Consider the following 27,683-nt stretch of genomic DNA (forward strand, 5'->3'; position numbering starts at 1 on the left):
TCCCAGGAGAGGGCGGCAGTTGGTTAGGGTGTGGAGAGTCCTGGGGAGACCTCTGTCTTCATCTGCCCTGATGCTCTGTGTTCCCTCTGATGGGGCAGGGTCTAGGACTGCTAGTCGAGTCCTAGCAGACTCTGTGTGGGAGTCCCACGAAGTCTGGGGCCAGGCCCGAAACCGAATGGACCCGGTGCTCACCGTGCGGCTGGGAGTGCAGCCTGGGGTCCAGGTTTCTGCCTCCAATCAGTGCAGGGTGCGTGCGCCCCCAGGAAGGTCCGCCCACCTCTGTGGAGCTTCCTCTAGTGGAAGTCGGGGGAAGTTTGGGGTGCCTTCGCCTCTGCAGACTCAGCCCAAGTTTTCTTCTCTCCAGACGAGCAGTTAGTGGGGAGAGAGTCCTTGAGACCCTTCCCTGGTCCTGTCCCGGGGTCCCGTGCCCCTCCGCCCCACGTGACACCTCTCCATCAGTCTCAGGGCTCGGCGGCCAAAGCTCCCCTCAGTTTGCGGCTGCTTTATGTAAATATATAAAATTCTGGCTCCCTTTGCGAGGAGCTGGGGCAGAGGGGTCCCGCGGGCCTGCTTCAGGCAGCACCTTTACCACTCGCACGGATTTTGTATGTTGAATCTGACCCAGACTCTGAGCTGGACGTGTGGGAGTCAGCTGCGCTCATGGGGTGTCATCGATGTCACGGAACAGGCGCTCCTGGGGGCGCAGGGCAGCTGAGGGGGACTCGGATGCTGGGCCAAGAAGGACGGAAAGGAGGGGGCATCAGGGAACGTCCCAGGGCAGAGGACGGAGCTCGGCTGAGGGCGTGTGCAGGCCCGGCGTGGCCCAGAAGACGGAAGGAGGAACGGGGGGCTGGTGTCCCATATGCCGAGGGTGGCAGGCATTGGCCTTGGGGAGGCGGGGGCAGGCCGATCCCCTGGGTTCCTCCTCACCACCCACCCTCCCCTGCATCCGGGCAGGGCGTGGGGTCAGAGGGAAGCAGGGTGTGGTTGCTGACAGCTCTGTGGTCTTTTTATTTGAAAAAAAAAAAAAAGACGTTATTAAAATGTAATTCATATACTGGACAACTCAGCCATTTAAGGGGTGCAATTTATGGCTTTTAGTGTATTCATCGACACGAGCCACCAACACCACAGTCCCAGAGGGGCCCAGGCACTGTGGGTACCCACGGCACCTGGCAAGTGCCCTTGACATTCTAGGGCTCGCGACCCAGCTTCCTTCGAGGACCCTGCTTCCCAGCCCCGGGGAAGTGTCTGTAGTCACTGAGAAACCACGGAAGTCAGAGATCTGTCAAATTATTTCCTGGATCAGAATTTGCCTTCTGTTTTCCTCCCTTGCCTTAGTCTTTGGTGCCTGAACTTTGAGTTTTGGAGCAAGTCACGTGGCTCGAGAGCAGGCAGGCCAACTTGGCGCTGGCTTGGGGGGCTACTGTGCCCAGCCCCGTCCTGCCCCGCAGCCCACAGAGAAGGGAGCCGGCGGCCGGCACCGCACCTGGCCACGGAGGGGACACCGGATCCCAGCGCACCGTGAGGAGTGCCCGTGGGAAGGAGCTGGAGGGTCCCTTGGTGAGCACTTCGTCCTCCTAGGGATTGTGGGGGGCCATTCACGGACGTGGGTTCTCCATCCACTATTCCCCGTTTTCCTTAGTGTACAAGGGTTGATTGGCTCTGGTTTTCCAGCATTTTTACCACACAGACCTCTTCAAGAGGCATTCGAGCCCCGCCAGCCCAGCTGGTCATTCCAAGGAAAAGGGCCAAATCGCAGGAATTCAGGGGTCTGAGAGGACGTCACCACAGCTCTGAGTGCAACGGAGGACAGATGGAAATGACCTAGTGGGTCATTTATCGACAGGGGCGTCGATAAATGGTTTGTTCACATAAGTGAATCCGGCACCAGTAAAAAAAAAAAAAAGGGGGGGGGGCGTGTATGTGTAAGCCGCGTGTATCCAACTTGCCAAGCCTCGGGAACACGCAGCACCGAGCCCAGCCTGACCCTGTGTATATAAAGTGAGAGTCAACAGTAAAGATGCTCTTTATCTACAGGTACTCTGTGCACAAAGAATGGTGCAAACGCAGGCGTATGTTTGTAGACACATCCACGTGCAAGGCAGCTACCTCGGGGCGAGAAGGAGGGCAGGCTGCAGCCAGCGGGACTGAGCTGTCTGTCTCCAACAATGCGTTTCCTTAATGAGTGCAGTCTGCATGATGGGTACATGGTTATACTGTGTATTTGCAGGACTTTTTAAATATGCTTGAACCAGGGGCGCCTGGGTGGCTCTATCGGTTGAACGTCCAACTTTGGCTCAGGTCATGATCTCCCGGTTCGTGGGTTCGAGCCCCGCGTCGGGCTCTGTGCCGACAGCTCGGAGCCTGGAGCCTGCTTCCGATTCTGTGTCTCCCTCTCTCTCTGCCCCTCCCGTGCTTGCACTCTGTCTCTCAAAAATAAATAAATGTAAACAAAAATGTTTTAAAATAAGCTTGAACCAGCCCAGGGTTTAAAAACATTTTAGAATGATTTCGATGGATTCATGGTCTAATGACCTCGTGCCAGGGCCAGGAGGGAAGAGAGAGACTCAGGTGGGGACACAGCTACGGAGGCGGCTCGTTGCAAAGCTGGGATCACCCAGGGCGTGTTCTGTGTTCCGTGGATGGAAGGCTGGGTGGCGCCTTCCAAGGTCCTCCCGACAGAAGGTTCTGGAATTTAGATCAGTCAGCCTCAACACCCCATGCCCAGGGCGGCTCTTCCGGTACTTTCAAAGTGAGCTGTTTCATGATCGTCACCTAGGCAGACCAGGAGTTTGTGACTCCAGTTGGGGCATCTGCCCAGACCCACTGCAGCTCAGCAATTTCAGGGACCTGTCTGTCTTCAATCCACACACCCTGCCGGCCCAGAGGTCGTGGCCTTTACCACTTGCTCTGAGTCCTTGGTTTTCGTTGTCAATTGTTCTGTAATACGCTTTTACAAAGTGTCGTTCCCTAGCACATTTCCTGAGTGCCTAGTGCAAGTGTCCTGGGGCTGCTGAAACATCACAGGCGTCTTCCTTGCCAAGTGAAGTCAGGGTGCCTCCTGTGTGAGCACCCTTGTCCCGGCCCTGCTCCTGCCTGACTGCCCCCGACGCCCTCACTGTGGACCCTGGGCACCTCCTCTGGTTGCTGGGTTGCCAGACGGGGCGCCCAAACCCTCACACTTCTTCCAGGGCGGTGTCCCTAGACCTTGGGTCATCCTCAGCCCTGCGGAGACTTGCTGGACATCTCCCTCACCGCGTTCCCACGGGACGTTGGTATCACAAAGGTCCTGAGTATCTGTTTATGCACGGCTGTGCTTTGGACACACAGGACTGAGAATTTTTGCTCAGGAACCAGTTTTCGATCCCGTGGGGGCCCCGTATCACCCTTCTTGAGAGAATGCATGTGCGAGATCAATCTTGTAAATTGGCTCTCCGCACCGAGGGCAGTTTCCTGTGTTTCAAAGGCAAATTCAGTGCCCTGAGGCCAAAAGAGGCCAGTTCCTGCTCTGCTCCAAGTAGAGGGATTGGTTTAATCTTTTTTTTAATATGAAATTTATTGTCAAAGTGGTTTCCATACAACACCCAGTGCCCATCCCAACAGGTGCCCTCCTCAATGCCCATCACCCACCCCCCCATCAACCCTCGAGGGATTGGTTTAAAATCGAAGCTAAGGAAGGATAATCCCCCCGCTGGTCTTGGGACACCAGGGCCAGGGCCAGCGTCACCACATCCTCTCCAGACGGGTCATTCCCTTCCCTGCGCACAAGCCGGGGAAAGGTGGTTTGACCGGAAAGGCCTCCCGGGGCCCAGAGGCCGGGTCCCTGGTCCCAGCCCTCCATGGCCGCCCTCTCCTTCCAGCGTTCCCGAGCACGCGGTCATGGCGACCCTTCACCGCACAGACTCGACGCTCACAGCCCTGGATGAGGAGACGCTGTGGGACATGATGGAGAGCCACCGCCACAAGATCGTGAGCAGCATCTGCCCCAGCCGCCTCACGCCCTACCTGCGCCAGGCGAAGGTGCTGGACCAGCTGGACGAGGAGGAGGTGCTCCACAGCCCCAGGTTCACCAACACGGTCATGAGAGTCGGTGAGGACCCCCCACCCTGGGGCCCTTCCCAGGTTCACCAACACGGTCATGGGAGTCGGTGAGGACCCCCCACCCCCGGGCCCTTCCCAGGTTCACCAACATGGTCATGGGAGTCGGTGAGGGTCCCCCACCCCTGGGGCCCTTCCCAGGTTCACCAACACGGTCATGAGAGTCGGTGAGGACCCCCCACCCCCGGGCCCTTCCCAGGTTCACCAACACGGTCATGGGAGTCGGTGAGGGTCCCCCACCCCCGGGGCCCTTCCCAGGTTCACCAACACGGTCATGAGAGTCGGTGAGGGCCCCCCACCCCCGGGCCCTTCCCAGGTTCACCAACACGGTCATGGGAGTCGGTGAGGGTCCCCCACCCCCGGGGCCCTTCCCAGGTTCACCAACACGGTCATGGGAGTCGGTGAGGACCCCCCACCCCGGGGCCCTTCCCAGGTTCACCAACACGGTCATGAGAGTCGGTGAGGGCCCCCCACCCCCGGGTCCTTCCCAGGTTCACCAACACGGTCATGGGAGTCGGTGAGGGCCCCCCACCCCCGGGCCCTTCCCAGGTTCACCAACACGGTCATGGGAGTCGGTGAGGGCCCCCCACCCCCGGGGCCCTTCCCAGGTTCACCAACACGGTCATGAGAGTCGGTGAGGACCCCCCACCCCGGGGCCCTTCCCAGGTTCACCAACACGGTCATGAGAGTCAGGACCCCCCCCCCCCCACCACAGGCCCTTCCCAGGTTCACCAACACGGTCATTAGAGTCCATGAGGACCCCCTTCCCGCCTACTCCGGGCCCTTCCTGCCACACCAGCTCCACACGGGCCATGCTGGGAAGCCCAGTGTCCAGGCAGGGAGTGCAGGACTTTAAAGACTGCGTTCCAGACATGGGGACACTGTGGTGATTTCCCGTAGCTGCTGTAACAAAGGACCGCAAACTGGGCAGCCCACCCCTGCAGAAATGCGTTCGCTCGCAGTTTGGAATCCGCCTAGGGGCAGGGCCTCCCTCCCTCGAAGGCTCAGGGACACCTCCTTCCTTGTCTCTTCCCGGTGGTCATGGGGCGTTCCTTGGCTCGTGGCCACATCCCTCCAGTGTCCACCTCTGCCATCACGCGGACTTCCCTGAATCTTCCCCTGTCTGTCTCTTATGAGGACACTTGTCATTGGATTTAGGGCCCCCTGGAGAATCCAGGATGACCTTATTTCGAGATCCTTACCATAATTACATCTGCAAAGACCCTGTTTCCAAATAAGGTGCCCCCGACACTTTCCAGGTGGATGTACCTTTGCGGGGCGGGGGGCACATTTCGACTCCCTCCAGATGTCTTTGGAGCGGATTCTGACAGTCTGACTCGCTGTGCTTATTCACCCCAAACAGGGAAGTGAATAGCCTCTCCCTGTCAGGTTTGGGGGATCGAATGAGACTCCTCTCAAGGCTGGGGCCAGAGGAAGCAGTAAGTGGTAGCTTCTTCTGACTGTTCCTTACGAACCTCAGATACAGGAGAGAGGAATCCAAGCCGCGAGTCAGGCTGGGGGCGCTGGCTTCGCCCTTTGTGTCCTTTGTCCCGTGAGACTCATACACAGGGTCTGCACGTGTCACCGACACACCGGGAGGTCTGGAGCGCAGACAGAGGTCAGCTTCCTCTTTCACGGCCAACTCAGTGCTCGGCTTGCCGAGGTCGCTCAGTGCGTATCGGCCCGGCCCTTCTGGAGACTGGCTGCCATCGTGTGAATTAGAGGGACCCACAGGAGCAGCGAGGGCACCCCCCGAGGATCCCGGAGCTCTGCTTCCACCCCCTGATTCCTAGATCTGCGTGGGTTCTCCCGCCTCCCCACCCTGTGTCCCCGGGGACGCCCTCCCAGAGCCCTGTTGGCTGAGACGGTTTGTCGTCCTAGGGCACTTGCTGGATTTGCTGAGGACTCGAGGGAAGAATGGAGCCATTGCCTTCCTGGAGAGCCTCAAGTTCCACAACCCTGACGTGTACACCCTGGTCACCGGGCTGCAGCCCAAAGGGGACTTCAGCAACTTCAGTGGTGAGAGCTGGCTCTCGGGGTGGCTTGGCGAGGGCTTCTTCGCAGCCTCTGGGTCCTGGTGCCTGCAGCCTTTTGCAGACACTCTTCTTGCCCCCCCCCCAACCAGGGAGAGGTTCCTTCCTGTCCCGCTGCCCCAGCACAGGGAGCAAGGAGGCCCCCACTAACCACGGTGCAGGAGAAGGTGCTGGCGGCCTCTGGTCCTAAAAGAGATCTGTCCCCGATTACCACGTGCCACGAGCAGACCCGTCGTGGGGCACAGAGTCTGCATTTGAGAGGTGCCGGCAGAGGGGAGGCATGTCCTTCCCCTAGAGATGCTCCTGAGCCGGCCTTAGCCTTGGCAGTGGGTGGAGGACGGCTGGGCCTGCGAGGGGGCCGAGGAAGAGAGGTCCCCGCCGCAGGGGAGCGGGAGGGGAGCCGGCAGCCTTCTGCACATTTGCTCAGCCGGTGGAGAAAGGTCTAGCCGGCCTGGTGGGAGATTTTTTAGTTTTTGTTAGTTAAGTGGTTTGAGGGTTCCCTGGAGAAGCCGGGGAAAGATTTTGTTGTACAAAGGGCGGGACTAACGTCACTCAAAACCGGGTAAGAAAACGTTTCTGCCTGTTTGGCGTCACAGCCCGCGTTTCTGTTAGAGCGCCGCTGGGTGCCGTGCAGATTCATGGTCCTTCCTCTGTTTTTCTCAGGGTGACATTGAAAGGGAGTTAGCATCCAGCACACCTTAGCTGATGAGGGAGAGTCGGGTCTGAGCCGCAGGGGCCCACGGGGAAGCGAGAGGAGGGAAAGCTGGTACCGAAGTCACCAGTCGTGCTGTTTATTTAACCAGATATTGAGTCCGGCTGAGCCGCTAGTTTGTTGGGTTTTGTTTCATTTTTTATTTTTTTAATTTACATCCAAATTAGTTAGCATACCGTGCCACGATGATTTCCGGGGTAGATTCCTTCGTGCCCCTTCCCCATTTAGCCCCTCCCCCCTCCCGCCACCCCTCCAGTCACCCTCAGTTTGTTCTCCATATTTTTTTAAATATAATTTAACTTTACTTTTTATTTTTTAAAATTTACCTCCAAATTAGTGAGCCTGTAGTGCAACGATTTCCGGAGTAGATTCCTTAAGCCCCTTACCCGTTTAGCCCATCCCCCCTCCCACAACCGCTCCAGTAACCCTCTGTTTGTTCTCCATATTTAAGAGTCTCTTGTGTTTTGTCCCCCTCCCTGTTTTTCTATTCTTTTTGCTTCCCTTCCCTTATGTTCATCTGTTCTGTGTCTTAAAGTCCTCATATGAGTTAAGTCATATGATATTTGACTTTCTCTGACTGACTAATTTCGCTTAGCGTAATACCTTCCAGTTCCATCCACATAGCTGCAAATGGCGAGATTTCATTCTTTTTGATTGCCGAGTAATACTCCACTGTATAGATATACCACATCTTCTTTATCCATTCATCCATCGACGGCCATTTGGGCTCTTTCCATACTTTGGCTATTGTTGAGAGCACTGCTATAAACATGGGGGTCCCTGTGTCCCTTCGAAACAGCACACCTGTATCCCGTGGATAAATGCCTAGTAGTGCAATTGCTGGGTCGAAGGGTAGTTCTATGTTTAGTTTTTGGAGGAACCTCCCTACTGGTTTCCAGAGTGGCCGCACCAGCTTGCATTCCCAGAGCAGCTAGTTTTTAAGGAGACCGACAGATCACGGTGGGGGCTCCGGCCCGAGAGTCTGGGCGTAGGAAGCAAAGACCCCCGGGGGGCAAGGACAGCGGGTCGAGGTCGCCCACCGGCCCGTGCTCCGCAGGGCTCATGGACACGTCCAAGCTGACCGAGTGCCTGGCCGGGGCCATCGGCAGCCTGCAGGAGGAGCTGGGCCAGGAGAAGGGGCACAAGGAGGCCCTGCGGCGGCGCTGTCGGCAGCTGCAGGAACGCCTGGGCCGGGCGGAGGCCCGCGTGCGGAGCCTGGGCCAGCTGGAGACCGACCATGACCGCGTGAAGCACGAGGTGCTGAAGCTGAAGGACGAGATGCTCAGCCTGTCGTTGCACCACAGCAACGCGCTGCAGGAGAAGGAGCTGGCGGTCACCCGGTGCCGCGGCCTGCAGGAGGAGGTACCGGGTGCACCCCCCCGCCCCCGCCCCCCCCCCACCCCTGCCGGGGCCGCCGAAGGGGTGGACGCTCCCGGGAGGCACCTTCCCCCAGCGACGTCAGTAACCTGGGGCCCCGGGGACCTCCGTCCACCCCTCCCGGGTCCCCCGGTGGGGCCTGCGTCTGTGCGGGGAGCAGGGGGTCGTCGACGAGGCCCCCAGGCCCGACAACACCTTTGCTCACTTCTCGGCTGTGGGCTGTCATTTTTTTTTTTTTTAGTTTAATTTTTATTTATTTTTAATCTTGTTAATGTTTGTTTTTGAGCGAGAGACAGAGAGACAGAGCATGAGCGGGGGAGGGGCAGAGAGAGGGGGAGACGCAGAATCCGAAGCGGGCTCCAGGCTCCGGGCTGTGTCAGCCCAGAGCCCGACGCGGGGCTCAAAGTCACAGACTGCGAGATCACGACCTGAGCTGAAGTCAGAGGCTGAACCGACTGAGCCACCCAGGTGCCCCTCAGGTTTTTATTTTTTAACATATACATATACATATATATATATTTTAATTTTTAAAAAATGTTTAGGGTGCCTGGGTGGCTCTGTCGGTTCAGCGTCCGACTTCAGTTCAGGTCATGATCTCACGGTCTGTGGGTTCGAGCCCCGCGTCAGGCTCTGTGCTGACAGCTCGGAGCCTGGAGCCCGCTTCGGATTCTGCGTCTCCCTTTCTCTCTGACCCTCCCCCGCTCATGCTCTGTCTCTCTGTCTCAAAAATAAATAAACATTTAACAAAATGCTTATTTATTTTTGAGACACAGTGTGCAGAAGCAGGGGAGGGGAAGAGAGAGGGGGACAGAGGATCAGAAGTGGGTTCCATGCTGACAGCAGAGAGCCCCATGTGGGACTCAGACTCATGGACCGTGAGATCATGCCCTGAGCCAAAGTCGGATGCTTAACCACTGAGCCACCCCGGGGGGGGCCTGGGCTGCTGTCTTCTGATTGACTTGTAGGAGCTCTTTCAACACTGAGGAGACTCATTCCCTGTCACTTTGGCACCCGTTCCTTGCCCTGGGGCTTTTGTGTGTTTGGCCTTGATTTTTTTAACTTTATTGAGAAAATGAATTTCAAATTTGTAAACAAATACACAAATATGAATATCGTCACCCCTTGAACAACATGGTTTGAACTGCAAGAATCCATTGATACCTGGATTTTGTTTCTGTAAATACAGGACTGTAAGTGTATCTTTTCCTTCTTATGACCTCCTTGGTAACCTGTTCTCTAGCTGACGTTACTGGAAGGATACCGTAAATGATACATGTAACACGCAGAATGGGTTAGTCGACCGTTTGTGTGATCAGGAAGGCTTCCAGTAACCAGTAGGCTGTTAGTAGTTAAGTTCTGGGGAGAGTCAAAAGTTACATACGGATTTCTAGCTGCAAGGGGGGGGTGGTCAGGAGGTCGGTGCCCCTAACCCTCACGTCCTTTAAGGGTCACCTGTAATACCCAGGACACCCAAGTATCCTTACTTCATCATTGTCCGGCTCTCTGTGTCTCTGTGTCTGTCTCTACACACACACACACACACACACACACACACACACACACACACACGCTCTTTTTTTCCTGAACCACTTGAGTTACGTATATCATGGCCCCGTACCCCTAAACATTTGAATGTGTGTTTCCTAAAAATAGGATATTCTCTGATGTAATCGTAGCTCAGTTATCAACGTCGTGCACTTTCACCAACACTATCTGTTTATCTAACCCGACGTCTGTGTTCCCATTTTATCCCTACCTAAATGGCATCTGTCATGGCATTTTCCTCCAGTCCAGGAGGAGAGCCTGTGGTCGTCCTGTCTCCTTTAACCTGGAACATTTCTGCAGCTTTTGTCTATTATAGTGTGGATATTTTTTAAGAACACAGCCCCCCCCTTTTTTTTAAAGTTTATTTATTTTGAGAGACACAGAGAGAGAGAGAGAGAGAGAGTGAGCAGGGGAGGTGCAGAGTGAGGGAGAGAGATTCCCAAGCAAGCTCTGAGCTGTCAGCACAGAGCCCGATGTGGGGCCTGAACCCAAGAACCGTGAGATCATGACCTGAGCTCAAGTCAGACATTCAACCCACTGAGCCCCCCCAGGCGCCTCATGGCCCCTCTTTTCTGTAATAGACTATTCCTCATTTCGGGTATGTCTCCTGTGTCCTGGTGACTGGACGGGGGTTATGCCTTTTTGGTGGGACCTGCACAGGGACGCTGGGCCCGGGTCCAGTCACCCCACCGTGGCACCAGGCCCAGCGCCCCTTGGTGCTGATGTTAATATTGCCCACCTGGCCCAGGGGCTGTCCACTCCCTCCCCTGTAACCGCTGTTCCTTTTTCCTCCGGCAGCGGAGAAGCAGCCTGGGTGTGGGGGGCTCTGGAACCAGCAAGCACCCTGCCCTTAATCGACATTTCCCCCTGGAGAGCCTCAGTGGGGGTTCTTGCCCGAACTCATCTCTAGTCTGGTGGTTGCAGGATGATGAGCCCATCTCCAGCGACCCCTCTGGTCAACCAGCTGGCCCTCGACATCCTGACCGCGAGGAGGAGCCTTATTCCCCAGTGTGTGCGTCTGTTGTTGGCACAGACGCGTGCATTCTTACATCCAGTTGCCTGTAACACGTCGCTGTCCTGAATGAGCTTGCCCAAAGTGTCCCAGATTTGGCCAGAGGGAGCCCCTTTAATCTCTTCCGCGTCCTGTGACACGCCCCCTCATATTCCGAGCACGGACTCCCTCTCTGGAGGCACAAGAGGTTCTGGGGTCATCTGGTCCCCACCCGGCCCCAGCTCTGGGCTCAGCCGCTCCGCGAAGGGCCTGGTTCCGTGCAGAGACCAAGATCAGGGCTCTAGGTGAGCTCATAGCTCCTCGGTCCTAGGACAGAACTAGGAAGCGTGCACCTAAATGTACGAATACGCATACAAACAGGCGTTGCACGTATGCGCGTCCACACACACACTTGTATTTTAGAAGCCACGAGATCACACCCACACCTCAGATTCCAGGCGATCCCAGAGCCTCCCCCCCCATTCCATACTCGGGCGCCCCTAGCCCCCCGGCGAGAACCCTCCCACCCACACTAACACTCACTTGCTCGGTCCTACAGTGCACGGAAAATACTTTCAGCATAGCTGTGCCCACACCAGCACGGGAAACAGAGCTGCTAAGGAATGTTGAGGGTTTGTACTTCAGTCCCGAATTGTGGCTGCTGGTCTCTGAATCCCCCCCCCCCTCCCCTCATGGTGGTTCCCCTGTTTGAAATATCATTAGGTTCATTTGCTTAGGTTTGTTATCAATTTCAGGTGCCCCCTCCCATTCCGATCTTAATGATTTAATTTTACTTTTTGAAAATGTAGGCTACGACACACCTAACCCAGTTGGCCCATAGCAGGAACTTAGTCGTTGCTTACGGAAAATTCACCAAGTAGATGTCAGAGGGGAAAAAGTCCAAGTGGAAAGGTTCTTCCTTCTCTCCTTGACCCGAGTGAGTGCTGACTCCACCCTGACTCCCGATTTCCTGGGCTCTCCTCTTGGGGAAAGTCCCTTCTCCCCACGGACACCACACCCAGGATTCCAAGAGGGCAGGATCTTGGTTCCAGATCTGAGTTTCTCTTGGGGGCACTGTCTGGCAGGGTGGAGGCCAGGCATGTAATTTCCGGAGACCCACAGCCCTGGACAAGCAGCCCTGCTGGGGGGCACATATTTGCACGTGGATTAGGAGTGCATCTGCATAGACCCTTCATCTCTGCTCCGTCTGACTTGTCTTTCCTCTTTCTTTACACTTACTGCTTTTTACAAATCTCAGTTCCTTTTATGCAACAGATTTAGCAGAATATGGAGAGGCGGGGAAGCCAGGGAGCATGCTGGAGGACACTTGGTCCCTGGGCACTTACCACCGGCCGTGGCGATTTGTTTTGCAAGACGGTCAGAGAGCCGATTCCCCAGGGTTCCTTGCTCTGTTCCTGGGGACCCAACCCAGTCATTTAACTGCTATGCCTCATCTACAAAATACAGCTAGGGGCGCCTGGGTGGCTCAGTCGGTTAAGCATCTGACTTCGGCTCAGGTCATGATCTCGCGGTTCGTGAGTTTGAGCCCCACGTCAGGCTCTGTGCTGACAGCTCACAGCCTGAAGCCTGCTTCGGATTCTGTGTCTCCCTCTCTCTGCCCCTTCCCCGCTCATGCTCTGTCTCTGAAAGATGAATAAACATTAACAAAAAATTTAGGGGTGCCTGCGTTGCTCGATCGGTTAAGCGGTTAAGCGTCCGACTTCGGCTCGGGTCATGATCTCACGGTTCGTGAGTTTCGAGCCCCACGAGGGGCTCTGTGCTGACAGCTCGGGGCCTGGAGCCTGTTTCAGATTCTGTGTCTCCTCTCTCTGCTGCTCCCCTGCTCATTCTCTGTCTCTCAAAAAATGAATAAACGTTAAACAAAAATGTATCAAATACAGCTAGAATGCCTTTCTCCTCCACAGAAACTGGAACGACTCGCCACGTAAACCCTTTAACGGGTTATGAAGTCTAGGGGGAGGGACCCCTTTGAGCAGGAGCAAAGGCACCATTGAGGAGGAGGGGTGGGAAAGGAGCTGGCTCCCGGGCTGGTGGGGAAACAGTGTTTCCATTGTCCTTCCTCCCCACTGGCAGCTGTACCTGCTGAAGCAAGAGCTAGAGCGCGAGAAGATGTCTTCTTCCCACGAGCGGGACTGTCGAGAGCGTTCCCCGCAGATGGCCGACGGGCTGGGGCCCGGGGACAAGGAGCTGACCCGCCTGAAGGAGGAGAACGAGAAGCTCCGGTCGCTGACGTTCAGCCTGGTGGGTCCCCTCCCTGTCCCCTCCCTGGCAGCCAGCTGGAGTTTCCCGCGGGCCGCGGGGCTCCCGACGGGTGGTCCGTGGAGGGGGCGCTGAGGACTGACTGGGCTGCAATCTGGCGATGTCCTGTATTTCCCTTCCTGCTCCTACCCGGCCCCCAGCGTTGGCGGGACTCACAGCTAGCGGACGTGCATGACGATGCCCCACTCGGCTGGGCAGCGGCTGTGCTGATTCTACAGGCTGGGGTTCAAGGCTGTGGGCGGGGGCGTGAGGGGGGACCCTTCTGCCTGCCGTCCTGCCCACGCGTGCTCTGGTGACACCAGGGCCCCGGCATTACACAAACCCTTTGCCTCTCCTCTCCGGTTCCTTTCGGTCAATATTATGTCCATTTACTGAGCAGGGATAGACACTCACCGGGTGCAGGGTAGGCGGCCGCCCTGGCGCTGTCTGTCACGCGGCCTGGATGGTGCCATCGCGCCTAAGCCCCTTCCCGCAGAGCGGGCGACGGGCGAGGGCGTGTCCATTGGTGTCCCGTCTCTCAGAGACCCTGCTGGTGGATCTGGGGACGGAGCGGCCCGACGCTGCCACCCCCGGGGACTCTCGGTTTCCTTTACCTTCCGTCGTCGACCGCGTGGAAGTAGAAGTGAAATGCACCCGTTTTGACGGCTGACCCGGCCTTTCCTTCTGTGAGATGCGCGGGAATGAGGCCAAATCCATCCACGCGCCCGGCCTCGAGATTTCCTGTTGCCCCTTCCCGGGGAAGAACGATGGGGTGCTTCCCAGGGGCAGGCGTCTCGGGAGGTCAGGGCCCCGGGGCTGACCTCTCTTTGCCCCCAGGCGGAGAAGGACATCCTGGAACAGAACCTGGGCGAGGCCCTGGAGGGCACACAGACGCTGGTGGAGCGTATCCACTCCCTGAGGCAGCGGGCCGTGGCCGCCGAGAGGCAGCGGAAGCAGGTGACCCTTCCGGGCCGCGTCTGGCACCGCGGGGCGCGGGCGGGGGCCGCGGGCCCTTGAGACCACACCGCGCTTAAACCCAGCGCCGCTTCCCGAACATGCTGGCCCGACCACCCATCCTTCACGGAAGCCCCGTGCAACACGGACCCAAGGCCAGAGGCCCCGGCCGGTTAGCGGGTGGTCAGAAAGCGATCGGACACACGAGCAATAGCACGGAGGGTGCTCTCCAGTGGGGGCCCCCGGGGCCAGCACCAGGGGTTTATTCAGTTGCCACAACAGGCAAGGGCAGGACACGGAGGAAGGAGACAGCGCGAGAAAATGAGGCGGTAGCGTCGAGGGAAATTCTGTACGTCTCTGGGGACGTGGAGTGAACGAAGCACAATTGTACGTGCCACACCCATGCGTATTTCTTTAAGATTTTATTTTTAAGCGGTCTCCGCACCCAACGCGGGGCTCGAACCCGCAGCCCCGAGATCCAGAGTCACACGCTGTACCGACTAAATTCAATTATAATCAGCATAGCAGCCCTGTGGATAGACGCACCTTGAAATTTGGCACTTAAGACACGGGCAGGAAGTCACCTCTGTTACCGCCTGGACGGTCCCCCCCCCCCTCCGCCTCCCAGAGGCACCCCGGCCCCACCCCGTCGTCGGCCCCCAGAGCCGCTGGCCTGCATGGGCTGTGTCTGTCCCCCGTCCAGTACTGGGAGGAGAAGGAGCAGACCTTGCTGCAGTTCCAGAGGACTAAGGTCGACTGTGACATCTACAAGGAGAAGATCAGCGCCCTCCAGGGCCAGTTGCTGGAGCTGCAGCGAGAGCGAGACCAGGTGCCCGGAGGGGAGGGGCCCCGGGGTGCCGCCCGGCCGAGTCCCCACCACTGCTGTCCCCCGCTGGCCGGCTCACTCGCTCGCTCATCCTCCCTCCTTTCCTTTCTGCCTCCCAGGCCTACTCCGCGAGAGACGCGGCCCGGATGGAGATTTCTCAGAGCCTGACAGAGAAGGACGCCCTCCGCAGGAAAGTGTTTGAACTGACAGACCAGGTCTGGGAGCTGCGCCATCAGCTTCAAGGGCCGCAGGCCGAGTCCCTGCACGGGGTGAGTGCCTCCCTCCCACCCCACGGGGATGCGGTTGGGTGGCGGGGCTGGGAGGCCAGGTGGGCACAGCGGGGGTGGGGGCGGTACCGGGCCACTCACGGTCCCTGCCGGGGCATCGGGTTGAGCCGCATCCACGGCACATAGGCTCTCGTGGGTGAACCATGTTGCCGGGTCCTTGAAGGGGCACATCGGGCAAGTTGGGCCTGTGTCCACCTCTCCTTTCGTGGTAATCTTGTGCAAGTCATGAAAGGGGTAGCTTGGCGGAAGGTTCTGGAACCTCTAAAGTATGGTGTTCGATGAAGAAAGAAAGCGTGTGAAACCGGGCAGGCAGCCACTTGCTTTTGTAGATGATGCATTCCGGGTTTGCAAGGCCAATGTCCAGGAGGTGACTTCCACACATGAAGGGAACTGCGTTCCCCAAGGGCTAAAAGGATTATAAAAACCTTCCGTTAGGATCTGTCCACAGCTCCAGCTCTGGCACCGGCCCGGGGGGGGGGGTGCCTTGGTGAGGCCGTGGGAGACCCTCCTCTTCCTGGGCAGGGCCCCAGCTGCTTCCTCCTCCACCCTCCCCACATTGACCATGTTCCAAATACATATACATATAAAAAGACAGACAGCAAAATGCTAACGGTCTTGTTTTTTGAGTGTGGAGGATGGGTGGCTTTTCTTTTCTTCTCTAATCAATTCTGTTTGCCTCCGATATTCTGTATGGAGTGTAGATGTTCTACATATAGCATGTGTTATTTGTGTAACCTGTAAGGAACAACACATAATCCCTAAAATGCCATTCCCCAAGCTGGTTGCTTTCCTTCTCCTCAGTGGTCGGCTCCTGCTGTGAGGGGTGGGGGGGGGGGGGTCCCAGGCTCGGAGGAGGGGACGTGATGAGGGAACAGTGCCCAGAGGGAAGAGGTGGGAGGTGGAGGCAGGAGGGGGACACGGGAGGGAGTTGACTTGCTGGGACCCCCCCCCCCCGCCCCGAGGGCATCCAAGAGGAAACTCTCCTGCGCTGAACAGCCTGTGGCCCATCTTTGGCAGCCTGAGCAGGAAGCCGGAGCCCCGGAGCCGTGTCCAAAGGGGAAGCAGCGGCTCGTGCGCATGTTGGCCATCTGTCCGCGGGATGACAGTGACCGCAGCTTCACGGAGGTACAGCGGCTGCCTGGTCCCCTCCTGGGGCCCGGCCAGGCGCACCCCCACCTACCGGGATAGAGGGGGCCTGGCTGGCACCCCGCAGGTGCTAACGAAGTACTTGTGAAGCAAACCCGGTGGGGGGGGTGGGCTGCATTCGGATCCACACGGTGCACCTGCTATCTTCCAGTGCCTCGCTCCGCACTGTGGCCCTCACCAGCCAGGAAGTTGGCCTCTCTGGGCCTCAGCTGCTTTGTTTGTAAAGTGGGACAACGCTACCCCACCACGTAGAGTTATCTACCAGAACTGAGCTACACGAAATCTGGAAAGCAGCTAAGAGGGTGCCTGGCACATAGTAGGTGTTCAGTTAGTGTGACCTTGCTCTGTGCTGTGTCCTTGTCGCCTCCTCTGCCCTGACAGTTAGGGACCCCGCTGCTCCGCGTGAGCCCCGTGAGCCCCGCGTGAGCCCCGTACGACCTCTGTCCCGCCCCCCCCCCCTCCAGTCTCAGCTCTGCTCTGACCTGAGCGCCACGTCCAGCCGTGAGCTGGTGGACAGCTTCCGGTCCAGCAGCCCCATGCCTCCCAGTCAGCAGTCCCTGTACAAGCGGGCCGCAGAGGACTTCTGGGAAGACCCCTGGTCTTTCAGGTAAGGGACTGGCAACGGGGTTCAGATGGCACGGGCCCCGGCAGCTCACCGGGACCCCGGCCGAGGGCTGGGCAGGTGCCGGGAGCTCTGGGTCTGAGTCAGGGAGCAAGCGATCACCCTGAGCCGTCTTCTTCCCACGCTTTCCGGCAGCTTCCCAGAAACCCTGCAGGTGGACCGGGGACCCTCCCCGGGGGCTAAGGCAGGTGATACGGACCTGGATTATGAGATTGTAGACCCGGCAGGTGAGTGCACCCCCCCCCCCCCCGCTGGACCTCTGCAGCGGCCCCCCTCTCCTGGGCAGCTGAGCAGGAGGAGAAGTGAGAACAGGGGTCTTCAGGGAGGCGGGTGAGTCGACCCAGTGCCTCTCCAGAGGGCAGGGGAGGTGAGCTTCACTGCTGCCCCGCCCCAGGCCTCTGGGAAATGCAGGCCACCTGGTCACTCAAGCCCATGCCCCGATGTGCCCTGTTACTGGGTGTCCTTTCTATCTCACCTGGAAGCGGAGGGAGCTGTGTTCATCTTTCCGTCCAGCTCGGCATCAACATTCACACGTGTTCTCTCCCTGTGCCCCCCCTGCTCTGACCCCGGGACGCTTAAGTGATACCGGAAGGCAAAGGGGTTTAGTCCCCACTGCTCCTGGAAGAGACACCTGCTGTGAGCATCTCTCCTCCCCTCGGGTGCTGCCACCTGCCACCTGAGACCTCCCCACATCGCCTGCGGCCTATTCTTCATATTTGTGACTTAACTGGTCTCCTCTCCTTCTCAGGCCACGGGCCCCACAGGGGCGGCCTCCCCACCTTTTCCACCCCAGCTCAGCTGCCCCCAGCCGTGGCCCACCCCCCCCCCCCCCCCCACCGCACACACAACAGGTGCTTAGCACCCCGTCTGGAGTTCACGCAGTGGGCCACCAGGGGGCGCACGCACCCTGCTCTGTACAGAACAGCCACACCTTTGGGGCAGGAGGGGTCCGGGGCTCACTGTGGGTCACTGACCAGGCAGCTGATGGCCGGTGCTGGCAGTTGCCGCCGTGGGGAGATGCAGGTGCCTGCAGAAATGCGGGCCCAAGGTTATGCCAGATCTGATTGGTTTTTTTTTATGTTTTTAGTTTAATCACCCGGTGTTTATCACAAGTGCACTCCTTAATCCCCCCATCTCCTATTTTGCTCACCCCCCCACCCTAGATTTGATTTTTTTTTTAATTTTGTTTAACGTTTATTTATTATTGAGAGACAGAGAGACACAGAGCGTGAGCAGGGGAGGGGTAGAGAGAGGGGGAGACATAGAATCTGAAGTAGGCTCCAAGCTCTGAGCTGTCAGCACAGAGCCTGATATGGGGCTCGAACTCACAAACTGCGAGATCATGACCTGAGCCGAAGTCGGTCGCTCAACCAACTGAGCCACCCAGGCGCCCCCTAGATTTGATTTTTAATGTAGCCAGAAATCCAGACTCTAGCTGCCCTATCCTGTAAAACGTTGGCAACTCAACTCTCACATAAGGACACCCTGTAGGTCAAACCCCACTGCTGTTTGGGGGAAGATAAACTGAGGTTCTAAGCAGCGAGAAAGGAAAGAGGAAAGGGAGGTTCCGCCTCAGCAGAAGGAGACAGACCAGCGGGGGTGGGGGTGGTGGCTAAGGCTCTGGTTGGCGGGGGGCGGGGCGAGGTGGCCCAGGTGAGCAGAAGCTCCGTCAGGAAGGGTGACCTCGGGGCTGGCCTGGCTCGTGTCTGAGCCCTCTGCTTCCGTCCAGAACTTGCCGACTGTGACAGCCTGCAGCCATCCTCTGGGGGCCTCTCCGTCTCAGCCAGGTGAGCGGCGGAAGGGCGCCAGGGCCAGCAGGTGGCAGGGCAGAGTGAGGACCATGTCCCATCACTGTTGGGAGGTGACAGCATTTCTGAGGATGGGGTTGTGGCTGGGTGGGTGAGGGGAGGTGAGAATTCCAGATGCTGGGGTGGGTGGGGACAGGGCCGTGCCTGACCTCCTGCTCTCAGTGGCTCGTGGGCTCTGTCCCCTCCTCTCCTGCAGCAGCGTCCCGGTGCGGAGGAGGCCGGCCCGCAAGATCCTGAGCCAGGTCACCGTGCTGGCCTTCCAGGGGGACGAGCTGCTGGAGCAGATAAGTGTCATTGGCGGCAACCTCACGGGCATCTTCATTCACCGGGTCACCCCAGGCTCCGCGGCGGACGAGATGGCCTTGCGCCCGGGCACCCAGATCATGATGGTGAGTGTGGCACCGGGCCTGTGAGCCCCCCAGGATCTTCCCCAGCGGGGTCAGCAGCCGCAGCTCCAGCCGGAGGAGAACGTGCTGTCGGGGTAGCCCACGCTCCCTCTCAGGCTGAGGTTATGCTCACTCGGAGGCCAAGGTCCTGTGACGAGGCCACAGGCCAGTACTGAGGTGGGGCCTTTTTAAAAAAAATTTTTTTTAATGTTTTTATTTCTTTTGGAGACAGAGAGAGACAGAGCACCAGTGGGGGAGGGGCAGAGAGAGAGGGAGACACAGAATCGGAAACAGGTTCCAGGCTCTGAGCCATCAGCCCAGAGCCTGACGCGGGGCTCGAACTCACGGACCGTGAGATCGTGACCTGGCTGAAGTCGGACGCTTAACCGACTGCGCCACCCAGGCGCCCCTAGGTGGGGCCTTTTTAAAAAAAATTTTTTTTAATGTTTTTATTTCTTTTGGAGACAGAGAGAGACAGAGCACAAGTGGGGGAGGGGCAGAGAGAGAGGGAGACACAGAATCGGAAGCAGGCTCCAGGGTCCGAGCCGGCAGCCCAGAGCCCGACGCGGGGCTCGAACCCACAGACCGCGAGATCGTGACCTGAGCTGAAGTCGGACGCTCAGCCGACTGAGCCCCCCAGGCGCCCCAAGGGGCCTTTGTTAGCTGTGCCGACCACTTTGTGTGTGTGTAGTGAAATGCGCGCAACGCTAATGTGTTAGTGTTCACTGGGGGCATTTGAAAAAGCTTTCTAACTGTAAAATATTCGTTAAACTGCAAAACCCACTTAACTAATTATTATCGAGTGAATAGTGGGCAGGAGGGTGACGTTGATGTGGCCTGAAAGCAGGAAAGAGTCGCCCAGTTCCCGAGGGCTGGTTCCCCCAGGAGGAGCCTGGGGTGAGGCGGGCACGGCGCCTGGAGTCAGTGCTGACAAGGGCGGGGGGCTGCGCCTTGGTCAGGAGCCCTGGCCCCGCGGTTCATCTTCGATCTCGTGCAAGGGACACACACACACACACACACACACACACACACACACACACACGGCCCTTCCTCACATCCCTAACACACCCCTTAAGATCCTCAGTCATCGGCCTACGTTGCGGTTAAAGCGACAGGAGCCTGCGGAGACGGTCCTGACATCCAAATGGGGCCAGTTCGGTTCTAACAGCATAAAAACGTTTCAAATATTTTTTTTTATTCTTTCTTTATTTAAAGTTTTTATTTTAATTGTGGTTAGCTAACTAATCCAGGGTAAGATTACTTTTAGGTGGACAATAGGGTGATTCGACACTTTCATCCGTCACCCGGTGCTCCTCACAGGTGCCCTCCTTCACCCCCGTCCCGTTTCACCCATCCCCCCACCTCCCTCTGTAACCACCCGTGTGTTCTCTGTAGTTGAGTCTGTTTCTGGGTTTTTGTCTCTCTCTCTCTCTTTCCCTTTGCTCCTTGGTTTTGTTTCCTAAATTCCACATAAATCGTATGGTATTGTCTTTCTATGAATATTTCACCTACTCTCATACTTTCTAGCTCCATCCATGTTATTGCAAATGGCAAGACGCCATTCGTTTTGATGCTGAGTAATACTCCACTCTGTGTGTGTGTGTCTGTCTGTCTGTCTATAAACCACATCTTCTTTATCCGTTTCATCAGTCGATGGACACTTGGGCTGTTTCCATAATTTGGCTACAGTTGATGATGCTGCTGTAAACATCTGGGTGCATGTACCCCTTCTGATCTGTATTTTCGTATCCTTTGGGTAAATACCTACCAGTGCAATTGCTGGGTCGTAGGGTAGTTCTCTCTGTAACTTTCTGAGGACCCTCCATACTGCTCTCCAGAGTGGCTACACCAGTTTGCATTCCCACCAGCAGCGCAAGAGGGTTCCCCTTTCTCCGCGTCCTCACCGACTCGTGTTGTTTCTTGTGTTGTTGATTTCGGCCATTCTGACAGGTGTGAGGTGGCATCTCATCGTGGTTTTGATTGGTTGTTTCCCTGTTGAGGAGTGATGGCGAGCATCTTTCCCTGTGTCTTTTGGCCATCTGGATGTCTGCTTTGGGAAAACATCTATTCGTGTTTTCTGCCCATTTTTCAACTGGGTTTTTGGTTTTCGGGTACTGAGTTATATCAGTTCTTTACATATGTTGGATACTAACCCTCTATCTGATATGTCGTTTGCGGAAGTCTTCTCCCACTCCGTAGGCTGCCTTTTACTTTTGTTGACTGTTTCCTTCACTGCGCGGAAGCTTTTTATCTTGATGAGGTCCCAGTAGTTCATTTTTGCTTTGGTTTCCCTGGCCTCCGGAGACGTGTTGAGTAAGAAGTTGCTACGGCTGAGGTCAAAGAGGTTACTGCCTGCTTTCTCCTCGAGTTTTTTTTTTTTTTTTTTTTAATTTTTTTTTTTAACGTTTATTTATTTTTGAGACAGAGAGAGACAGAGCATGAACAGGGGAGGGTCAGAGAGAGGGAGACACAGAATATGAAGCAGGCTCCAGGCTCTGAGCTGTCGGCACAGAGCCCGACGCGGGGCTCAAACTCAAGATCATGACCTGAGCCAAAGTCGGCCGCCCAACCGACTGAGCCACCCAGGCGCCCCTCTCCTCGAGGTTTTTGATGGCTTCCTGTTTTACGTTTAGGTCTTTCATCCATTTTGAGTTTATATTTGTGTACGGTGTTGGGACGTGGTCTAGTCTCATCCTTCCGCATGCTGTCCTAGCCGCGTGCTAGAGAAGGGACGGGGGTTGACTCTCGGGTCGGGAATGTGTGTGGTCAGAGGAGCTGACATCGAGATGTCCTGAAACAGGGCCGGTGACAAGGGCTCTGATGGGTGTGTGTGGATGGCTGGGAAGGGCGAGCGGGTCCTTCTGTAGGGTACACCCCTGTACTCAGACTGTGACCGCAGAATCCGGCTCAAAAGATGCCGACACTCGTGATTTGCCCTCAGGTGGATTACGAGGCAACGGGGCCCTCGTTCAAGGCCACCCTGGAGGACACAACCCTGGAGCAGGCCGTCGGACTTCTCCGGAGGGTGAACGGCTTCTGCTGCCTGTCTGTGAAGGTCAACATGGAGGGTACACACTCCCCCACACCACCCACCCCGTGAGGCCACCGCCGGAGGCTTGTGCCACTGAGTCCTGTGTCCGTGAGCCCCCGGCTGCACCGAGGCCAAGCCCTCCCGCCCACCCCAGGACCATACTGTGCCCCAAGTCTGCAGACGACCCCAGGGCGGCTGGGGATCTCCCACTCACGGACTCCAGCACCGAGATGGCTCCTAAGACTCTGGGGGGGGCGGGGGGTCCTTCCTTCTCCCTTCCTCTCACATTCCAGACCCTTCCTCGTTGTGGGATCACAGCCCAGGCTTATCTTTGATCAGGTTATAAGAAGTTGGTCCAGGACCTGGAGGCCAAAGTGGCTACCTCGGGGGACTCCTTCTACATCCGGGTCAACCTGGCCCTGGAGGCGAGGGCGGTGGGGGAGCTGCAGGTGCGATGCAACGACATCCTGCATGTCACCGACACCATGTTCCGGGGCCGCGGCTGCTGGCACGCCCACCGCGTGGGCCCCTATAGCACGAAGGGCACCGAGAGGGGCAGCATCCCCAACTATGCACGGTGAGCATCTGTCCTGCACCCCAACACCTCCCCGGGTCGGGCCAGGGCGCTGCCGGGGTCGCCCGGCCTGGCTTCTCGTGGACGCACCCCCCTGCCAGCGAGGAAGAGTGGTCTCCCCAGGCTTCCCTCCACTGCCCAGGAGCAGAGGGTAGGCGTGATGAGATGTGCCCCCAAGTGGATGGAACCCCCAATGTGCCACCTCAATTTTACTGCTCAGATGAGGTTTCTTTGTGAGAAGGGATGGCCTTCATCCTAGAGCATTCTAGAGCACTGAGGACCAGCGTGACACCGGGGCTGGCTCACTCTGTCACGGGGGGCTGTCCTGGGCACAGCAGGATGTCAGTGGTCCTTCTGCCCCCTAGTTGTGACAATGAAAAATGTCTTCTCCAGACATGGCCCAGTGTCTCCTGGTATGTCTGGGACTTGCTGGTTTGAGCACAGAAGTCCCGCGTCCTGGGACAGCTGGACAGGGGGTGGCCTCCCTGGGAGCAACGACACGCCTGCGGAGAACCGTGCTCTGGACCGAGCGTGGTCCACGAAGCGCGGGCGTCGGCCGTACCCGGCTGTCGAGGTTCTGGAACGTGGCCCAGACCCAGGCTCACGCCGAGTCACCTGGGCTCCGACTCAACGGTTCCAGTGGCAGCTGCAGGGGCGGGCCGGGGCTTTGCACTTTTCCGAAAGCCCCAGCGGACCACAGTGACCACCAGAGTGGAGAGCGGCTGCCTGGGGCCACAGGGGTGCTCTGGGGTGCTGGGCGGGGGCCCCTTCTCGTCAAGCCCTCCTTGCCACTGGGTCAGGGCTGTGCTCTTCTGCACAGGGCTCAGCAGCTGCTCATTGCTCTGATCCAGCGGAGCACCATCGCCCGCAAGGTGAGGCGGGGAGAGCCGCACCCGGACCCCGGACACGGGCGCCTGCTATGGGGGCCCTGCCTCCCCCGTCCCCGGCCCTCCTCGTCCCGGCTCACAGCACCTGGAGGGCCCTGACCCCATCTGGGGTGGGCTGGAAGGGGGGCAGGTGCTGGCCTGCTGACCCCATGGGTGCGACCCCTGGCGTGTCTCTCCCTGGGGGGCCCTCCGGCCGTCACCTGGGTCTGCACCCTACACCCAGCCCGGGAGCTTCTCTAATGCGTGCAGATGCCCTCTCTGCCATGCCCCTAGTTCATCCCATCTGCCCGTCCCCACCCCATCCCATTCCCTCTGATGTCCTGACACAGAGCCCTCAGCTGTCCCGGGATTGGGGCAGGGCCGGGCTGTGGGGCCCCTCCCCTCCCCTCCCCTCCCCTCCCCTCCCCTCCCCTCCCCTCCCCTCCCCTCCCCTCCCCTCCCCTCCCCTCCCCTCCTGCCTCACTCTGGATGCCCTGCCTGAGGACCCTCTCCTGCCTCCCTTCATCTCCCACCCTCCGGTGTGGGGCCTGCGCCACCTGGCTGTTCGGCGGGCACAGCCTGGTGGTCCAGGGACCAGCCTGGGACGGGCCGTGTGCAGACAGCTTGGACACCTGCTCGTCCCTCTGCTCCCCTCCAGCACTCTTCCGGGGGACCCCAGAAGCTGGTCCGCATCGTCAGCGTGGACAGAACCAAGGCCGGCCCTGTGTGCTCATCCTTTGAGGGGGCCCTGTCGGAGCGCAGCAGGCCGGGAGGTGAGGCGGCCGGAGCGGGCCGAGGGGCCCTTGATAGCCCCCTCGTGCCAGGCGTGGGTGGGAGGTCATAAGAGAGGTCAGCACGGCACATCCCCCGACCCCGTCAAACCGTGTACACGAAGACAGCGGCAGTGGATCGTCTTGAGTTAGTCTTCTTCTTTTTGGAAAGTTTTTTGGGTGCGTAACATGACTGCTGAAGACAGAAGGACAACCTGGAAGGCCAGGGATCCGGAGGGAGGGAAGGCCTGGTGCTGTGGGTCCAGCAAGGGCGGGGACCCCGGGGCCAGCGGTCAGGCTGACCGTGGGAACGGCAGGGAACTGCGTTTCTCCATCCTGCGGTGGGCCTGTGGAGCGGCGCCTGGAGAGACCAGAGCCCCCGAATCAAAGGGTGCAAGGAGCCGCCGAGCAGGGCGTGTGGGAGGCGGGTGTCCCCGGGGGGAGCCGAGCGTGGGCCTGTGTCCCAGCAGGAACCCCGGGCTGTGCAGACACGGACAGACTCGGTGCGTCCTGGGCCGTGGGGGCTGGTGAGCAGCCCCGCCCGGAGCCTCACGCCTCCTCTCCCCCACAGAGCCCTCCACCACGTGCTTCTGGGCCGAGACCTGCTTCACCCTGGTGCCCTACAGCCTGGTGCGTCCCCACAGGCCCAGCCGGCCCCGGCCCGTGCTCTTCGTGCCCAGGGTGGTCGGCAGGATCCTGAGCGAGAAGCTGTGTCTCCTCCAGGGGTTTAAGAAGTGCCCAGCAGGTACGCTGTCGCCTGGGAGCCCCGCCTGTCTGTCAGGTTGCGGAGCGAGGCCTTGGCAGAATGCTTGTCTTCTTCTCTGGAGGCCCTGGGGCCGCCATGAGAAGGGACCACAGATTGGGCCACTCCGAACAGCAGGGATTTATTCTCCCGGGGTGATGCAGTCCAGAAGGCCGAGATCCGGTGTCTCCGGGCTGCCCCCCACCCGGAGGCTCCAAGGGGTGGGGTTCTCCTTTCCTTTCCTGGCTTCCGGGGTGCCCGCAGTCCTGGGGGTCCCGGCTTGTGGCTGTGTCACTGTGCTTTCTGCCTCCTTGTCCTGTGACCTCCCCTCTCCGTGTCTGTCTTTGGTCCTTTTTTTTTTTTAGTTTATTATTTGTTTATTTATTTATATATTTATTTAATTATTTAGAGAGCGTGTGAGCAGGGGTGGGGGGTGCAGAGAGAGAGAGAGAGAGAGAGAGAGAGAGAATCCCAAGCAGGCTCCTGGCTGTCAGCGCAGAGCCCAACGTGGGGCTCTAACTCACGAACGGTGAGATCATGACCTGAGCCAAAACCAAGAGTCGATGCTTAACCAACTGAGCAACCCAGGCGCCCCTCACAGTCTTCTTATAAGGAACCAATCTCGAGGCGCCTGGGGGGGCTCAGTCGGTTCAGCGTCCGACTTCAGCTCAGGTCACGATCTCACAGCTCATGAGTTCAAGCCCCGCACCGGGCTCTGCCGACAGCTCGGAGCCTGGAGGCTGCTTCGGATTCTGTGTCTCCCTCTCTCTCTGCCCCTAACCCCCTCGCATTCTGTCTCTGTCTGTCTCACAAATAAAACATTAAAAAAAAATTTAAAGGAACCAATCTTTAGGGCCCATCTTCTTCCAGGATGACCTTATCGTAACTAATCACATCTGCAAAGACCCTATTTCCAAATAAAGTCGTCACAGCCCGAGGTTCCGGGTGCCCACGCATTTAGGGGGGATGCTGTTCAATCCAGCGCAGTCGCTGCTTGCAGATAGGGTTGTACGGAACCGGGGCGGGACCAGCAGAGGGCTCCACCCGCCTGCTCACCTCCAGAGCTGCTCGGTGGAGGGTCCCCGAGAGACCCCGGCCATCTGGACTGCCAGATCCCAGGGGACAGGGTCCGAGCGTCTGCACAGCAGAAAAGAAGGTTGCGACGGTTGGAGAGCGGGACGTGGGCTTTGTGGGAGTTTTCGTTCATCCGCTCGCCGCTGGCTGATGGCTGCGGGAGGCCTTGGCTCTGCACTACCCTTGGAGCTCACAGAGGGCACGGGGCCGCAAGTGTGTGGGCAGCGTTCGGGCGGCGAGGCCCGGGGAGAGGAGCTGTCCGTGAGCCGGGGTCGCCATGACCGTGGGGACGCTCTGGGAGCGCGGCTCGGACTCTGGAGAATGGACGTCAGAACCGAGAGTGGCACAAGTGGGGGTGTCTTGACTGGTTCGTTCAGGGCAAGGGGTCTCCGCCCGGGCACCGACAGCGGGCTGGGGCGGCCTCACTCTCTGTGCTGGGGCCCGTCCCTGGCCTCCACCCACCAGATGCCGGTGGCGCCCCCTCCCCCTGAGCCGTGACAGCCCAAAATGCCTCCGGACGTCGCCAGGTCTCGCTTGGGAGCCCCACAGCCCTGACCTGTGGGCTCTAAGGGATTCCTAGGGGTGACAAGCTGGACATTCACGTTTGGATCTTGAGGGTGTGGGAGAGGGGTTTATCCGCACCCTTCCTCCCTCCCTTCCGTCCATCCGTCCACCCACGTCCGGGCACTGGCAGAGCACGTGACTGATGGTCGAAGGTGCACGTGCAGGGCACAGACTCCTCTGAGCGTGAAGAGCAGGGCCAGGGGTACACAGACGACACCCCAGGCAGAGGGTTCCCCAGAGCTGGGGGGGGGGGGTCCGCGGGGGTGAGAGTGCTCAGGACCTCGCAGAGCTGGGTGCCTGATGTCCCCGTCCACTGTCACCTTCAGAGTACTTGAGCCAGGAGGAATACGATGCCTCCAGCCAGAAGGGGGACATCATCCAGGAGAAGGAGGCATCTGGTGGCCGCTACTGGGTGACCCGCAGGGCCATTGAGTCCCTCATGGAGAAGGTAATGGGCGAGGCCGGGAGCTGCTCTGGGGGTTTGGGGACCCATCTCCGGAGGATGGTGGTGGGACAGGGCAGGAAGGACCGACGCTGAGATCGGAGGGACGCTGGTGGCCAGCCTGCAGGCTAGGGACGCCCCGTGCTGGTGCTCAGCTAATCTCTGGCTCAGCGTGCGGAGGGCGTAGTGCGGAAAGACCGAGCCCCGTCTCTGCCACCTGGGATCTGTTAACTTCCCTGAGCCGGATTCCTTGGCACAGGAAATCTGAATAATACTTGTTAAAATGAGGAATAAAATGGAGATAAGCCTCCATACTGATTTAAGGCTCAAACGAATACATGAAAAGCAGCTCACCGTGAACCATGCGGTTTTATGTGGACGTGAGACGGGCAGGCCCAGCTGTGAGCCAGAGGCAGATGCCCCCCTTCCCAACCCCCGCCCACAGAGGCTGACGGGGCCTTCCGACCGGGAGGGTTCCGGCCCCCCACAAAGTCTCCCGCGACCCCAACGACTCACAGTTCCTAGATTCTGCCGATGAAACACCAAACGGACAGACCTGAAATGGTACAGCAA

The 27,683-nt window shown here is 58.4% G+C and overlaps 1 protein-coding gene across 1 annotated transcript in view; it reads left to right on the forward strand.

Moving 5' to 3' along the window:
* Positions 1-1,502: 1,502 nt before the first annotated feature.
* The window catches only part of CARD14 (caspase recruitment domain family member 14), a 28,136-nt gene continuing 1,955 nt past the window's right edge, over positions 1,503-27,683 (forward strand). The window contains exons 1-19 of the mRNA XM_042967206.1: positions 1,503-1,563; positions 3,864-4,093; positions 5,983-6,120; positions 7,904-8,208; positions 12,854-13,021; positions 13,856-13,975; positions 14,676-14,801; positions 14,918-15,067; positions 16,103-16,210; positions 16,696-16,838; positions 16,989-17,080; positions 18,583-18,640; positions 18,858-19,050; positions 21,989-22,115; positions 22,418-22,655; positions 23,473-23,524; positions 24,177-24,291; positions 24,860-25,033; positions 26,995-27,116. Coding sequence (XP_042823140.1) covers positions 3,883-4,093; positions 5,983-6,120; positions 7,904-8,208; positions 12,854-13,021; positions 13,856-13,975; positions 14,676-14,801; positions 14,918-15,067; positions 16,103-16,210; positions 16,696-16,838; positions 16,989-17,080; positions 18,583-18,640; positions 18,858-19,050; positions 21,989-22,115; positions 22,418-22,655; positions 23,473-23,524; positions 24,177-24,291; positions 24,860-25,033; positions 26,995-27,116 — 2,640 coding nt within the window. The 5' untranslated portion in view covers positions 1,503-1,563; positions 3,864-3,882. The remainder of the gene's footprint in view (positions 1,564-3,863; positions 4,094-5,982; positions 6,121-7,903; positions 8,209-12,853; positions 13,022-13,855; positions 13,976-14,675; positions 14,802-14,917; positions 15,068-16,102; positions 16,211-16,695; positions 16,839-16,988; positions 17,081-18,582; positions 18,641-18,857; positions 19,051-21,988; positions 22,116-22,417; positions 22,656-23,472; positions 23,525-24,176; positions 24,292-24,859; positions 25,034-26,994; positions 27,117-27,683) is intronic.

This window comes from Panthera tigris, chromosome E1, assembly GCF_018350195.1.
Source record: "Panthera tigris isolate Pti1 chromosome E1, P.tigris_Pti1_mat1.1, whole genome shotgun sequence".
Classification (NCBI taxonomy): domain Eukaryota; kingdom Metazoa; phylum Chordata; class Mammalia; order Carnivora; family Felidae; genus Panthera; species Panthera tigris.